The following is a 17,423-nucleotide window of genomic DNA, read 5'->3' as shown; positions in this document are numbered from 1 at the left end:
TATTGTCCCTGTTTTTGTTAAAGCTCAAAAGTCTTATTATGCTCTCTTCTTCGTAGAAAATAAGTACTAATGCTTTTGCTCTCTATGTAGCAGGATTGCATTCAAATCCTTTTTTCATATTTTCTCCTATTTCCTTTTTGATCTCAACCCCACGATTTTGTCATCCGACGGTTAGATTGATGCCACGTGTCATTTAATAATGCAAATTTTCAGTTAAATAATGCACACCGACTAATAATGCACCGTTATAGTGTAATAATGCAGATTTTCAGTTGAATAATGCACACCGACTAATAATGCACCATTATAGTGTAATAATGCAGATCATCTGGACCGTTGATGAATGAGATCTAACGGTCCAGATTAAGAAGGAACTTAAATCTAAGGGGAGAAAAGGAGTTTAACACTACCCCTATGTAGTATTATCATCTTTTTATTAAGCTTGAATTTGGTAACTTTATAGATGTAATCTGAACTTTTTATTGACGTGGTAAACGCATAGATGTAATCTGAACTTACGTGGTAAACACTGCCAATTAAAGCTTAAATTTACATCCATGACTCACCTAATCATCTTTCCTATTAAATAAATCAAAGTGTAATTTACGTGCCAGAAAGGTATGGACCTTATAGATTTAGTGCTCTACTAACGCATCTTTCACTTTGAAGTATGAACTATTAAAAACTAGTATATGTTGAATTAGTCTCCAAATGTTCATTTGCCCAGATCCATTACAAGTTTTCTCATCCTAAAGGAAGGAAAAACGGTTCAAAACAAATTTATTACTAGTATAATCCTATATTTGGAAAAAAATGAATTAAGTTGAAAATAATTAAATAAATTGATACAAATTAATGAGACTTGGACAAAATTAGTAACTAGAAAAACTCAATCTCTTCACCTTGTACATCAATTATATTTTTAGTTTTCAACTTATTAATTTTATCTCAATCGTATCAATTTAATTAATTGTTCCAAAAAAGTAAAAACAAAATATATATCATTCCATTTATTCATGAAACTTAGTCTTATTTTTATTTATGAAAATCTTTTCATATTTTTTCTCCTACTTCACCAATTTTGTATTAGATATTGCATCGTTCATAGATGAGACTATTTTTTTATGAATGAATGGAATAATATTTTTATATACAACATATTTTTGATAGAATATATTAGTAGATCACATGCTATGTCACGATGTGATCATCATTGTGAAATTCAAAGAATAAAATTTTTTACAAAAAGGGATTAAATTGATAAAACCATCTAAGGTCATACTAAAGTATCTGCAATGGGGCGGACGATAGGCCGCTCGATGCCTCGGGCGCGCCATCGTCCGCCACTGTGAGTGTGCGGACGATGCCCGATGCATCGTCAGCGCTCTAAAGATCGTCTGCGGACGATACACGGACGATAGGGCATCGTCCGCCCACTATGGGCGACGCGGACGATGCAACGTGAAAGTTGTCTGGAGACCCCTGTGTGCTTTAATGCTAGGTCGAGCTTCTCAAACCAGAGAATCCCCTAGATCACAATGTCTAGGAACTCTGAGGATTTCATAAGTCTCAGTCGTTGGACACACAGATTCCGCATTCAAAACCCTCAACCCGCTATACTATGAATTAGCACAGGGAAGCAGGGATCGATCCCACGAAGATGGACGCGTAAGAAAGCATTTACAAGACTCTGGAAAGGTGTATGGCTGCTGCCACGCAAATTTGGGTTGAGGTGTAACTATTACTAGACTTAGGAACAAAATATGACTCTAGACCTAGGAAACTAAAAACATCATGCTAACCTCGAACATCCTCATAACTACAAAATATTAAACTAACTTCCTAGATTGGGCGAACAACTTCCTAATTCAGCTAGCCAGAAATCGAGTAAATAGTGGGGACCATGTTCCAGAAATAGCAAGTACGGAATAAAAGCTGCAAATAACAAACTACAATTTTAACTAATAATGGCGAGCATCTTATCGACTTAATCAAACGCGAACATGAAGAAAACAGAGCACAAATCCAGATTCAAGCAAAATGTAAAAGTTCGGACGTCGGAAACTTGCAATTAGCTAAAAATAAAACAGATCTACATAAGCGAGACAGAATGAAACGAAAACACGAAACTCAGGCATCGACCACAACTAACTCTGTTCTGATCCAGATGTCGGATGCTTAATCCACTCTGGATCCAAGCATTCCGAACCTAACAACCCATAAAATCAACTCCATAACTTCCGATTCAATAGATCTGCCACGATCGACACAAGCTTCCAATAATTCCACTCAAACTCAGTAATCCAACGCAAAATCAAACATCCACTCTAGTAACTATGTCAAATTCAAAACCAATCGCATCCATAATCGAAAGCAACAACAGCAAAGTAATTCGGAAACAGAAAATGCATAGATAACGAGAATCCAACAGAAAACAAGCTGAGCTTCGAATGGCGAAGCTCGGTGAATTTCACGACTGCAAAATAAATTGAAAGCAAAAATTGTATCTTCGCCCTCCGTGACGACGGTGTTGCCCAACTACTTCAGCAAAATGAAACCCGAAACCCCCTCAAGTTCCCGATAAACAAGTGTGTAGAGTGTGTGAGTGAGCTAAGAGAGCTAAAAGTGCCGAGAGACCAGCCTTTCAAAAATGTCCTTGCTCTCTTCTTTATATAGGTGCAGGGTTGATCTTCTGGAAGCCTTCGCGGAAATCTCTATTCTGCCCTTCAGGATCCGTGATCTCCTCCGTCTAGTCATTTTCTCCATAATGCTCACCTTTATCGCCATTTCCCATCACCATGCAAATCTTCATCCTTCTTCCTAGGCTGGCGAAACTCTCTACACACTTGGCTTAAAAGATGTGTTAGACCGCGTAAATACACGAATTAAATCCCTTAAATCAATGCATGAAATTAGCCTTATCACAAAGCGTTTTTGCTTTTATTTTTTATTTTTTTTTAAATTCAAAAATTATTTTTATATAAATACCCCTACCCCATATTCACATTTTTAACATTTCCATTCACATTTCCACTCTCAAATTACACTATAAAATGGATTCCAGTGAATACCTAAGTCCGAATAGTCCGATGTTTGGGGGTGGTGCACGTTGGCCGGGTACAGACCCTGACGAATATCGGCCCTTCGACTCCAACACGCAGTACGATCCCGAATTCAGGGGATGATCGATGAGCTGCGCCGCAAGTTAGGACTTTTGTAGAGTAGTAAACTTTTTTTTTTCATTTCTAACTCGTGTAACTTTTTTTAATCAATGTAGGATTTGCCGTTTTTAATTAATCGTGATGTTTTATAATTATTTTGCATTGACATATTTGAAAACATTTAAATTAATTAACAAAACAATAGTGAAACCTATAGGGCGGCCTTTAGGGCGGCTTATAGGGCGCCCCACTGCAGGTGGAAAGGTAGGAAGATAAAATGATGATGTGGCGGTGCATAAGGCGCTCCACTACTAATAGATTCAACTATTAACCCCTGATAAATATACACTGATACAAGTCTCTTAAAAGTTAAATATAACTTATTGTCGTTACGTGGCAAACTTGATACTTAGAGCATCTGCAACGGTGGACGGACGACGTCCGTCCGTGCCGCTGGCAAGGACGAGCTCCGCCGCCGCTGCGCTCGCGCTGCTGGCACGACGCTGCTCGCTGCATCGAGCACGTCCGTGCCAGCCAGCAGGTGACGTGGCGGCACGCGATTGGGCAACAGCATAGCCGTTGCCTTTGAATTTATTTATTTATTTTTATTAAAAATCGGTTTTTAATAAAAAAAATCGATTAAAAATAAAAAAATATTTTTCCATTTCCCAAAAAAATATATCCGTTTTTAACCGTTTTCTACCACTTTTTAATTTTTCCCCCAAAAATACACATTTTCATCTATAAATACCCTCACTTTCACACCCAAAAATTCACACCACACTACACAATTCTCATCAACATTCTCTCATTTCCATTCTCATCTTCATTCTCTCATATCCATTATCATCTTCATTCTCTCATCTTCCATTCTCAACAATGTCCGGCCAAGACGATAACCCCCCGGGCTCCCACGGTTGGAACCCCGAATGGTTCGGTTCACAACTGTTTCCTAGTCTGGAAACGGAATATTCGGCCCCTCCTCAAACCTAAAGTTCGGGCGTTCCGGGTGGCTACCGGCCATACCCAATCGACGACCAAGATGCGCCCGAAGGGCGATACGGGTGGACACCCGAGCCTAGGTCGACCGCCCCCTCCCAAACTCCGACTCCTCCTACTCGCGGTGTCTGCACACCGTACACTCCGGTGGAGATGGATAAATTGTTCACGGCGTACTTGGAAATCTCGGATGATCCGGTGGTTGGCACGAACCAATCCGACAATCGCTTTTGGTGGCGCATCGCTCGCCGGTACAATGAAAACCGGCCGCCGAGAACTGTCGAGCGCAATGAGAGGATGGTGCGCAACGCCATCTACCGAGCCAACGAAGAAATTGACAAGTTCAATGGCTATTTCCTCCAGGAAGAGCGGTCGGCGGGGAGCGGCCGGAGCGAGGTCGACATCATCACTGCCGCGATGAGCACCTACCAATCCATGAACTACAAGTCGTTCAAGTACCTCAACATTTGGCAGGAGACGCGGACGCACCCGAAATATAAGGGAGACATAACATCCTCCTCTAGCGGCTCCTCCAAACAGTCAAGGTCGGTATCCCTATCCGACGCCGGCTCCGAAGAAGTGGTTAGCCAACTAGCCGGAGCTTACTTGGGTAGCCCCGACGCCGGCCCGAGCGGTTCCCAACGCCGACCGCAAGGAAGGAAGAAGGCGACGGCCAACCGCCGTTGAGCCGCGACTGCAACCGCCGATGCTCCCGTTCCCGTTCCATATGCACCACCTCCACCCCCCACCAACTCGTTGTGGACCCTTTTGGCCCAACTCAATATGGCCGATAGGTCCACTATGACCCCCTCGCAACTTCAATCGCACGAGGACATGATATTGGGCCTCCAAAAACAATAGGGGGTAGTGCCGCCGGATGAGTAGTCTTCCATGGGGGTATTTTTAGCTTTTAATTATGTAATATTTAATTTTTAGAAGTTTAATTATGTAATTTTTAATTTTTAGTATTTTAATTATGTAATTTTTTATTTTTAGGATTTTAATTATGTCTTTTTTTATTTGTAATTTGTAATATTTATGATGGTTTTTTAATGAATTTTAATATTATGGAAATATTTTTATTTAATTGAATTTTAAATTGAATTGTGCTCGTCCTTGCGGAAGAGCACAACTGTGGATGTTGTGCTCTTGCCTAAGAGCAGACAGGAATAGTGGCGCCGGGCCCACAACCGTGCTCGTTGGCAAGAGCACGGTTGTGTGTGCTCTTAGTACGATAGATTGGATTTGGCTAAAAAAGTGTAATCTACAGAAAAGTTAAAGAAAATTAACACAAAGTCCACTCTCCAGGGAAAGCGATATCTGGTGGTTTTTGTGGACAGGGGCGGAGGGAGGGTGGGGCCGGGGGGCCCATGGTCCCCCCACTAATTCTTAAAAAACTAAGGGGTATTTTAGTAATTTCACAATAATTATAATTTATAATAAATATAATATTAGAGATAGGTTTCAGCAAAATATATATGAATCGTGCCTCTTAATTTAGCGTATTCATTCTGCCGTTCCAATCCAAGTCTGAATTTAGCGTATTCATTCTGCCGTTCCAAGTCTGAAATCTGGTAAACTAGAACTAGGTATATTCAAAACTCAAATATAATTCAATTAATTTTTCTACCTAGGTTGTTTTTTTGTTTGGCTGCAATAATAATTCAAAGGGGGAGAAAGAAGATAGCTTATGTAATTCAATGGCTACGGACTACGGTGGTTCTGTAGTTGGAATTTTATAACTCCAATTCTTTATTTGATGTGTGTGTTAATAGTTTTGCATACAGAAAATATCAAATATTTTGAACTTAATCAGTGTTGAATATTTTTGTAGGTATATGGATCGTTATTTCAAGAAACTTTCTTCCGTTGATTCTTCATCAGTTGAACCTTCACTTCTTCAACCTCAAGAATTATCGAATGAAGATAAAAGTAAGGTTGATTTTCTGCATTTGATTTGGAGAACCTGCTTCGTCTTGCACGGTATTATCCTTCTGAATTTTCTGAAGTTGCTTTGTCCGAGCTTAAAAGTCAACTTGAGAACTTTATTTTCGATGTGCGCATAGATGAAAAGTTTTCACAAATATCGGGAATCAGTGGTATTGCTCAAAAGATGGTTTCTACAAGGAAACATGAAGTTTTTCCAATGGTTTATTCATTAGTTAAGTTGTCAATGATCTTACCAGTTGCCACTGCATCAGTAGAAAGAGCCTTTTCAGCAATGAAGATCATCAAGACTTCTCTACGTAATAGCATGGGAGACCAACTATTGAATGATTGCTTAGTTCCTTACATCGAAAAGGATGTGTTTGTTAAAGTTACCAATGAAACTATTATGCAGCGGTTTCAGAAGATGAAGAATAGAAGACAAATGTTATGATGTGATTGCATTTGACTTTTATATTTTGAACCTTATAATTTAATTTATGTAATTTTTTTGGAAGTTTAATTTTAGACCCCCCATTATGAAATCTCTGGCTCCACTGGTTGTGGACGCTGTCACTCCACAAGTAGTAATCTTCAACAATCAACACGCTTTTCTAGTCAACACACACTCTCTACTCTTTCTACTCTATTCCATTCCTACCTCTATAAATACGCTACTTCAATTCAACCATTCATTCATTCATCAAATACGCTATTGATCAGAAGCAAACAATACCTTTGAATTTGAGATTAGTATTCAATTAGTATATGGGAAACATCAGCTCTTGCATCACCGCCCAGCCTGACACCGCAAAACTCATCGATCTTCACCGGGGAACGCTGCGCCTACTCGCTCTCCCGACCACGGCTGCCGACCTCATGCTCGAAGAGCCTGGCCGCCTTGTTTCTCTGGTGCGCGATCGCCGATTCTCCGCCATAAAAGCCGACGAGATTTTAGTCGGCGGCGGGGTTTATGTACTGATTCCGGTCAGTAGAATGAACGGAAGGGTTGCGGATTCGGAGATGGCGGCTATCGTGTCGTTTTGCAGTGGAAGGAGATTGAAACGACGTAGTTCCAAAGTGGTGGCGGAGGAGGGTTGTGATAGAGTATTAGGAGAAGCTGAGAGTGATGTTAATGGACGTCGGAATCATCGAGTGAAGCAGTGGAAACCTGCTTTGGAACCTATTCACGAGGGAATTTAACTCAAATCATTTCTCAATTGGAGATTTATCTCTATAAGCAAGGTTTTGGATTATCTTTTTTCAAATCCTTCACCTATGCTATGTACTACAATTATAATTATAATTATAATTATAATTATAATTTGTGATGAATAATTCTCCCTGATTTTGTGAATGTGCTACCGTTTATTCAAATCAGTAGTAGATCTAGCCTGATTCATTGACTTCGGACTCCGTTTTTTTTTGTAAATCAGTACTTCTACTTATTCACATCAATTTTATTCACTAAATTTTGCAAATCAAATCAGTAGGTACTATTTAGTACTTCTCCCTGATTTTGTGAATGTGTTATCCTCTACTCTACTTATTCACATCAATTTTATTCACTAAATTTTGCAAATCAAAATCACTGCCGTCTGCCGCTGTCTAATTATGAAAGCTCCAATTTTTCAGCTGTGTAACGACTAATGATCAATTAATTTGTGTATCAAAATCATCGAGCTTCCATATTCTATTTGGCCATCCATAGTGGCTCCGCGGACGACGGACGATGTGTCGTCCGCGCCCTACGCTTAGTCCGCGGACGAAGCGCGGATGATAGGGCATCGTCCGCGCCATCGTCCGCCCACTGTGGGAATCGCGGACAATGGCGCGGACGATGCAACGCGTTTTTATTTTTTTTTAAAACCTCGATTGTCATTCTATTTAAACCTCGATTGTCATTCTATTTTTCATACGAACATTTCTCGCATCTCTCATTTCTCTCATCTCTCACGTTTCTCCATCTCTTACAAACCAAAATGAACCACGACGACGACCGGAGTTCCTCGGAGGACGGTAGTCCGACCTTGACTCGAGCCTTAAATGCAGCCGTGCACGACGCAATGACGGAATGCTTAGCCATAATGCAACGCGATGAGGCGGAGGCGGCAGCGGAGCAGATCTCCAGGCATATTCGACATCGGACGTTTGTCCGACGCGACCACGCCGCAGCTCACGAACGTCTACGTACAGACTATTTTGCCGAGCAATCACGGTGGGGCCCGACTGTTTTCCGCCGCCGTTTTAGAATGTCTCGTTACCTTTTTCTCGCATTGTCCAGACATTACAGTCACGTGATGAATACTTCCAGTATCGGGAAGATGGCATCGGCAGACCCGGACTTATGCAGTTGCACTCCGTCAGTTGGCCTACGGCACTAGCGCTGACATGTTCGACGAGTACCTCTACGTCGGGGATACAACAGACCGCGAGTGCCTGAAGAGATTTTGTAGGGGAGTTGTGGAGGCCTACATCGACACATATTTGCGAAAGCCGACAGCTGTAGATTGCCAGAGCCTAATGAGAATGTACGAGACGGCGCACGACTTTCCTGGGATGTTAGGGAGCATCGACTGTATGCACTGGGCGTGGAAGAATTATCCGACGGCGTGGAGAGGCCAATTCACTAGTGGATACAAGGGCAGCCACCCGACCATGCGCAGCTCATGAACGACATGGTTGAAGAAGTGTGGGCCCGTAACCGCCGTTGCTGAGTTTGCGTATTTTTTTTGTAATCCGTATTGTAATGTATTAATTTTATAAATGAAATGAAGGTTTTTTCCCAATTTTTGTAGTTATTTAAGTATTCAAATAGAAGAAAATGCTTAGGGCGTCCCACTGCAAGTGGAAGGGCATGAGGATAAAATGCTGACGTGGCGGTGCATAAGGAGGGCTTTAGGGCGCCCCTTAGGGTGCCCCACTGTGGATGCTCTTTGGCTATCCTCGCCGTCATCTTCTCCCTCACCTTGTTCTTCCTCCTCTACGCCAATTTCTGCCACCACCGCCGCCACCAACACCATCCCCCCTCACCCTCTCCGTCATGTACTATTAAATTCACTTAAATTTAAAAATTTATGGATATTATGTGGGGGTTTTAATCTATGAAAAACTAGATTTAAATATAGAAATACAAAACAATAACATGCGTATGACATTTTTAGGTCATTGTTAGTCTATTTTTATGTCATACTAACAAATAATGACCTAAAATGATCTTAACTGGAGTTAAATGCATTCTTGTTTTGATTATCTCCCTATTATGTGGAGTACATGTATAATCTATGTATATTTATCTTTTCTCTTTTAAATTTTGGTTTAGTTCAATTCATATATTCAATTTTCTGATTTTTTTTGCTCATGCCTAAATGTTAGGTACGCAATATTTATTGCATGGGAGGGATAAATCTCCATGTCGAGTCGGGAGTAGCAAGAGAATTCAGACTTCCACAACATAACCCAATTCCAAATAGACCTTTTATTTCTGGTGGCCCAACACTTGATTTCTCGAGTCGCTAGTGTTAACAAATTACTAACAACTTCTCTTTCATCTCTATCTTTTATATGAGTTTGTATGACAAAGCTATAAGCATTTACATTTTTTCATAACATAAAATAAGTTGAAAGGTAATGCCGTTGAACGGTTCCTCTTAACATGGATTGGTTGGTATGACTAAGTATCACTCAATATATTAATATGGCTACACATCTAATTCTACAATACCCAAAATTCACAACTATATGTGTATGTATGTCTCTTTCTATTTTGATGAATTGTTAATCATTTTGCTTAATATCATTTTCAAGTTTGCCAATTGGTAAAGACTACTGAGTAGTTGGAGTAAATCCTAAGCAAGTGTTTACAAAAACGTAAATCCAGATGCTCTAATGAATCATCAAACTAATGCAAGACATTAGCATAAAGACATAATACTATGTAACTATGAAAACATTGTGTTAGTATAACAGTAGATAATTGACACGAAAAATATTAATATGGGATGAGAGAGTCACGTGTGAATTATAAAATACGTCCATTTATTAATGCACATTATATATGTTTGGTAAAAGATATTAATATACTTATGCATTTAAAAAAATTTGAATAGCATATCCTATATTTAATATTTTGATGTGATTTTCTAACTGACTTTATGTATAATGAATTGGGTTATTCTCTGAGTTTTTAGCATCTGCTGCTACTACTACTATTATATGAGTAATTGTTGTTACGTTTTAAAAGCCAGATCGGTCCGGCCGATTCTACCGGCTGCGAACCAGTGTGTCGCATGCATTCTGCATGTGGATTCCATAAGCCTATAGTTTATTTTGCTTTAATTTGGGGGACTTGTTAAGGTTTTCAATGAAACATGGGTTTTTAAGCTTTTGAATGAGCTATTAAATACTATAAGCATATGTTTGGTACAATTAAACATTTGATTGTGTTGTAGTACCATTTTTAATATTCTAATTCAATTGAAAATCAGAATATATTGATGATAGTATTAATTTAGAAATGAAAGCTATATTTTTAAATGTAAATTTCCAATTTTCATGGTATCAAAGATAAGCATTGATAACGATATTTATTAGACAGAAAGGAAAACCGTGAGATGTGGCCAACTGAAAATAAGCCCAATATATTCTCCCCTAATTAAAAAATCCGACGGCCCATTTCGACTCCTTGAGCAACACACAGATTCACTTCACAACTGATTTTGCTTTCTTCACAAACTGACAATAGTGTCATATGTTTTAATATTAATAATATTATAAATTTTGAACTCTCATAATCCAAATCAACAGACGCGTTAGCCCATTCCTCTTTTTCAATTGCATTTCCCCTTTTTTAATGGTTTGGAAACAACCCCTGATATTTACCAATTTTATGTATACTCACGACTTTATTATGAGTAAATGATTGTTGCTAAATGAGTTTATAGGCAGTATTGCTAATTAAGTGGAATTGTTTTAATCAATCAACAAGCAAACCATCTACAAGCATTTTTCATCCTACCTCTTACAGCTATTTATAAACATAAACATAAACATACACAGAATCAGAATATTACAGTACAGTCTTATAAATACTCATTAAGATTTAGTAATTCTTTTCATAACTCCACCAATTAGTAAGCCATTGATAAGCACTCTAGCAAGTCTTTGGGCGCTTTACTACCACTAAGGGGCACTTTACATGCTTAGCACAGTAATTACTCACACTTCCTAAAAGTGCCCTGCAAAACATAAACTCAATCAAATACTAACTCTTCCAAATTAGATTGATTATTTAATTTAATTATAGAGAGGAGAGAGACCTCTTTATGAAACCATAGTCATGGCTTCCCATGACAAGGATGTCTGCCTCTAGTGTGTCCACTGCAGCACATATTACATCCTTAGCATCTCCACTTCCAACTTTCTTCTCCACTTTCACCTGCACTTCATTAATTAATTAATCATGTCTTTATTTTCACAAAGTGAAGGTGATCACATACTGTGCTATTGCAAGTATTGAAAACTGCCTCCGCCCTTTTCATAACCGAGTTAGCCATATCCTTGCTGTATTTCTCCATGGTTGCAATCACATCTCCAGCAAATAAATACCCTGAAAATTTCTAGAGTTAATAGTCTATACTCTAATTATCTATCAAAACTAGTACTATCAATTAAGAATGAGAAGATGGAAAAAAGATAAGTAAATTATGACCTGTGACATCTAAAGAAGAGTAAGAAGGAATAGGTGGTTTGATGTAGAGGAGGATTAAGGTGGTGTTTGGATTGGGGGTTTTTGGTGATACAAGATTGGTGAGACACCATGATAGAGCATACATGCTTTCTTCACTTTCGTCCACTGCCACCACTACTTTCCTCTCATTATCCATTTTTTAACAAGTTTTCTTGTTTTTAGAGTTTCAGGTTTATGTGCTTTAATTTATAAACAAGGCCTCACTGCTTTCATATTGAGGCTGTGTGATGAGTTTGGCAGTAAGTTAATTATGATTTTTTTGTTTGTTTAGTTAAGTTTTCCTTCATTTCTTGTGTCGGTGGGGCCATAACATGGCTGATTATGATTGGCTGAACATCTATTAAATATCTTGGTTTAGTATTTGTAGTTAGTGTCCCATAATTTTTGTACACTTAGAAAAGTAACCTATTTGTTGAGTTACAGAGAGATATTTCGAACAATTAGTTTTCTTTCGAATAATTGTGGTTTATGATTATGAGGATACTCTGTGCTCCTATAATAAGCTAACGTTATCTTCAACATCTTCAACGTTGTCTCTTATCCGTCCCTTAACCGTCTCTTAAATTACTATTCATGAGTCCCACTGTACTTTTTTACTTCATCTCTTAACTAAGGGACAGAACCTGCAACCCTCCATCTCTTATCCGCCCCTTAACCGTCTCTTAAATTAATATTCATTCAATTTCATTTTTTATTTTTATTTCCAACAAATTCAATTAATAAAAGCACACTTCATTAAATAAAATAAAATAAAATTATAACATAAAATTCGTAAAATCCTAAAAAAATTAAAAATACATAATTTAATAATTTCCTCCTCCAAATTTTACCCAAATGTGCTCCATTAGATCATCTTGGAGTTGAGCGTGGGCGGTAGAGTCACGTGTCCTTGCCCGAATAGACAACCATTCTTGTATAGACGGATGCACTCCACTGCGAGGCGGACTACTTGTTGTAGAGCTTCCGGGGGCTTCAGGGTCGAACCAATTTCCCGCCTCAGGTCCTTCGTCTTGGACAATCATGTTGTGCAAGATTGTGCACGTATACATAATGTCGACCATACTCTCCATGAACCATGTACGAGCCGGGGCTTTGATTATGTTGAAGCGCGCTTGGAGAATCCCGAACGCCCTCTCCACATCCTTGCGAGCAGCCTCCTGCTTCTGCGCAAAAAGAGCCTGCTTTGCGTTCACAGGCCTGTTGCACGTCTTCAAGAAGGTTGGCCACTTCGGGTAGATGCCGTTGGCAAGCTAGTACCCCATTTTATACCGCCGGTTGTTAGCGATGAAGTTGATGGCCGACGCTTTACCATCCAAAACTTCGGCGAAGAGGTCGGATTGGTGGAGCACATTTATGTCGTTGTTCGATCCGGGGACCCCGAAGTACGCATGCCAGATCCATAGCCGGTAGTCGGCAACGGCCTCGAGTATAACGGTGGGGTGGGTGCCTTTGTGGCCGCTAGTGTACGACCCCCTCCGCGCCACAGAGCAATTCTTCCATTGCCAGTGCATGCAATCGACGCTGCCAAGCATCCCGGGGAATCCGTGCACTTCTTCGTGAAGGTGGAGCAGAAACTGACAATCTGTCGTGCTTGGCCTCCGGAGAAATTCGTCGGTGAAGGCTGCCCAGACGCCTTTGCAGAATTGGATCAAGCGCATTCTCCCAGTGCTTTCTCCAATGTGGAGGTATTCGTCGAACACATCCGCCGTTTTTCCAGTCGCAAGTTGACGGATTGATGCAGTACATTTCTACAGCGTCGTGTGGCTGGGACGGCCGACAGCGTCGAACCTTTCTTGGAAGAACTCTTCCCCGGCTGCCAATGTATTTGCGATGTGGAGAAATAGCAGTTTCTGCATGCAGAAACGTCGACGGAAGTAGGTATCTCTCTAAACCGGGTTATCGCAGAAGTAGTCGTGGACTAACCTTGCGGCGGCTTCCTCCCGGTTACGATGGATGTAAGTCCGGGAGCGTCTTTGGGGCGACGCGGCTTCTTCCGCCTCCCGGCGTCGATCTTCTTCAAGTGATTCTTCCATTATTCGACGCACTTGCTCATATGGATCCATTAGGTCGATTAACTTTGGGGGAAGAATAAAAGAGTTGATTTGAGATGAAAATTGGAGTTGAAAGAGAGATGATTTGAGAAGAATAGATGTGTGTTTGTGTGTGAAATGAGGATGAAATAGGAGTATTTATAGAGTAAAAAAATAAAAAAAAATAGGAAAACGGTCGAAAAACGGTAATATTACCGTTTTTCGAATTTTAAATTAGTATTTTTTTTATTAAATTCGATTTTTTAAAAAAAATGATTTATTGCGTCAGCGTGACGAAACCCACTCGCGGGGCGGCGAGTGGGCGTCACGCATGGCGCCGGAGCGCGCCACGTCGCTCGCGCACGTGGTGAGACGTCTCGCGGGCCGTCTCAGAGAGACGGGTGTCTCAGCGGGCTGGGGACGGGATGAGACGCTGCAACGCGTCCCGCGCGCGTCCCGTCACGGAGGAACGGGCTTCGAGCCACGCGCGTAACGCGTTGCGGGTGGCTTAATGACAAGAAAAAAAAAATATTTTTCATATATTTATCATGCAAATTTAATCAATGAGTCATAAACAGTGTAAGCATGCATAGATATTATATACGGAGTACATGTGTGTAGTTTTTTTTTTAAATTTATAAATAAAGATACAATAAAATGAATAAATGGTTGTCGTCTACAGAAAAATCAACGAGATTCCTCAATTTTTAGATTTTAATGTATTACTACCCTTCACCAAAAACCAATTCATTTGGATACTAGTGACTTAATAATACTCCTATAAATATAAAATCAACGAGCAAGATTCCTCAATTTTTAGATTTTAATGTATTATCTCTCCACTCACTAAATACCATCTGATTTGATATGGAGTATTATTTTTCGTTTCCTTTTTTATCCTAAATACCGAAAATTGTAGTCTAGAAGTGCCTATATCTATTCAAGTTTAAATTTGTTACACTTACACCACCAAATTCCAGTGCAGTTCTTAAAAATAAAATTAAAACAATACGCAGAAGAAAATTAGGAATCCTAATTGAGTTAGCTCTAAACTACGAAAAACGAACCATTATTTACATCGTTATATATAGTTCATACTTGCGTGACCACCAATAATTTGATTTCTTATTTATTTCTTCATTCTTTTAAATATATTAGTAGTGGAGATTAACTTCTATTGCATTTAGACTTATGATAAAGTTCAAATGTCCAACAAAAATTGAATCCGAATCATTTTCCGGCTGAATTAGTAATGAATAGTAGTATGAATAAAAAATAAATATCTTCTATACATGTCGTAATGAGTAGTAAAATGATTATCAAAGTAATGTTACATTCAGAAGGCCCACCTACGTCCCCTTCAAGGGTCCTTTTTCAAATTTTCACTAACTTTTTTTAATAAAAATAGGCTTAACGATTACTCTGAATTTAATTCAACTCAAAAGTTTGTAAAATGGATCAATTTTAAGGTCTATTTCAATTTCCAATCACTACTGCGACACTAGATGCAACTTGCAAGGCACATACATCCATTGATTTTACATTTATCAACAATTGACAAAACCCAATCCTAAATGAAAGGTTTTGGTTGCTTAAAAAGGTAGAGTTTCCAAACATTTTTGTTAGATATTTTTTTCAGATTTTTTTCAAAATTGTTTTGAGAGATGTTAAGATGTCCAAATAATAAACTTGTTGATAAAACATCGAAATATAGATAAGATTGATGCTTTAAATTCTTAACGACGAAGATTTATAACTACCTGGTTCGAATATTTTTTTTTTGTGAAATGGTAAGATTTTTGCATCAATTAATATATTGGCATTTATGTACGAGACTTGATTAAAGGAGGAACTGAAGATATAAATATTCGTAATGTGTTAGTTTTACTATTGAAATATTGAAATTAGTACCGCGTGATAATAGTTTCCAAGATAAGATAATTATAAATATGAGAAAAACTGGAATCAATTGATATTTGATACGTCTTTTTAATTGTTTTTAATTTTATTGATTAAATAATCTTACCATATAATTCGTCATTTAGAAAATTGAGAAAAAATTAGACGCGTCATAGTATGCCACCTGTTAAGAATAATTAATTTTCAACTAAGCAACTTATTAAATAATAATAATAATAATAATAATAATAATAATAATAATAATAATAATAATAATAATAAGATTCGATATAACCTTAACATACAACCAAATTATATCAGTATATGAAATTGTATACCCTTGGGACTGACTTTTTTTGGAGGAGTAATATCATATAAGTTGTTTTTCGAGCTTATTAACTAAATATTAATAAAGGTATATACTATTTATTATACATAACGTTTTACATTTATGTTAATACATTAGTTAATTGAGAAATTAGGTTCTTATCTTTTAATATGATTCATAATAATGTCATGCTATCAAAATAGGGTCTGCTTTGCCTAACTGCCAAGTCGGAAACCCACGTCAATTACACATACTACTATAAAATAAAGATATCCTAATTGACGAACTGGAGAGTCAAGTAGGGAAAAATGAGTATGGTAATTATTGTACAATTGTGAAAAAATTGGTGTGATTGAGGACTAAGTTTTTACTCCATGTTAACTTGAGAAAAATCATAATACTAGTGTTAATTGGTTTTTATTCTTATTAAAAATAAACAAATCTTTCAATAGTATGTCATTTAGATAAATAAATGGACCTCATTTACTTTTCTAGGAAAGAGTCCATAGGCTCTCGTATCATAAGCTTAGTTGTAATAATATTTTATGACTTATGTTAAAGAGCTTAATTACGGCCTTACCCAAATTCATATAAGTACTAGTTTATCGTCTGAATTCCAATAAATATAATACTAAAGTAAGAAAGCAAAATAGAATAAGATGAGAATGATGATCGACTTTTGAATGTTTGCAATTGGGCGATGAGATAATGACGGGTAGCGTTATAGAATCTACAACTGCCCAATCCTAATTAATCAATTGATTGTATTTATGGATAGATAGAGAAAATAAAGTTAGAGAGAGAGAAAGAAATAAAGAATAGAGATAAGAATGGATTGGGGATAAGCACAAATGTCAGCAGCCCAAAATATGTGAGTAATAATTAAGTATGGCTTGTGCACGCGTCTGCTTAACATTGTTGAACGTTGCACTTCCATGCATCTTCCACGTTTTTTCATTCTCTATTGCTACTTCACTAAATATTCTTTTAGAATCTCCTAGAAAACTAAATTATCGTGAACATTCTTAAATATTACTACTATAAATGTTCTGTAAAACAATAACTAGTCAAAATTTGTAAAATTTTAAGGCAAGAATTTCATCAAACTAAAACCGGATAACTTTATGTATGAAAGAAAAGCACAACATAGCAGCCAGATTAGATCACTAATACTAGCATGAAGCCATATTGCTACGACTAACTTAGTGTTTCTCAAAGTTACTAGTATTAAATTGTTTGTTAGTAATTTTTTATCACCAAAGTCAATCATGGAATATACATTTTTGGATCGAAAATATTCAAACAATTACTCATGCAAATAACCTTCCGCA

The 17,423-nt window shown here is 38.1% G+C and overlaps 1 protein-coding gene across 1 annotated transcript; it reads right to left on the bottom strand.

Annotated features, from left to right (window-relative positions):
- Positions 1-11,035: 11,035 nt before the first annotated feature.
- LOC121795301 (universal stress protein A-like protein) lies at positions 11,036-12,017 on the bottom strand. The gene is made up of 4 exons (XM_042193817.1): positions 11,797-12,017; positions 11,585-11,694; positions 11,405-11,523; positions 11,036-11,323 (listed from the first exon to the last, which is right to left on the bottom strand). Exons 1-4 carry the CDS (start codon positions 11,969-11,971, stop codon positions 11,239-11,241), a joined length of 489 nt encoding a protein of 162 aa, XP_042049751.1. The 5' UTR covers positions 11,972-12,017; the 3' UTR covers positions 11,036-11,238.
- Between the last annotated feature and the right edge of the window lie 5,406 nt (positions 12,018-17,423).

Source organism: Salvia splendens, chromosome 1, assembly GCF_004379255.2.
Source record: "Salvia splendens isolate huo1 chromosome 1, SspV2, whole genome shotgun sequence".
Lineage (NCBI taxonomy): Eukaryota > Viridiplantae > Streptophyta > Magnoliopsida > Lamiales > Lamiaceae > Salvia > Salvia splendens.
The sequence above is the reverse complement of the archived record's forward strand: the minus strand, read 5'-3'. Positions and strand labels throughout refer to the sequence as shown.

What these genes read in the sequence shown, in the direction of transcription:
- LOC121795301 (XM_042193817.1), bottom strand. Translation starts at nt 11,971, where the DNA reads ATGGATAATGAGAGGAAAGTAGTGGTGGCAGTGGACGAAAGTGAAGAA. An exon ending in CTCTTCTTTAGATGTCACAG is followed by an intron (nt 11,695 to 11,796) that starts GTCATAATTTAC and finishes AGAAATTTTCAG; the next exon opens with GGTATTTATTTGCTGGAGAT. An exon ending in TCAATACTTGCAATAGCACA is followed by an intron (nt 11,524 to 11,584) that starts GTATGTGATCAC and finishes AATGAAGTGCAG; the next exon opens with GTGAAAGTGGAGAAGAAAGT.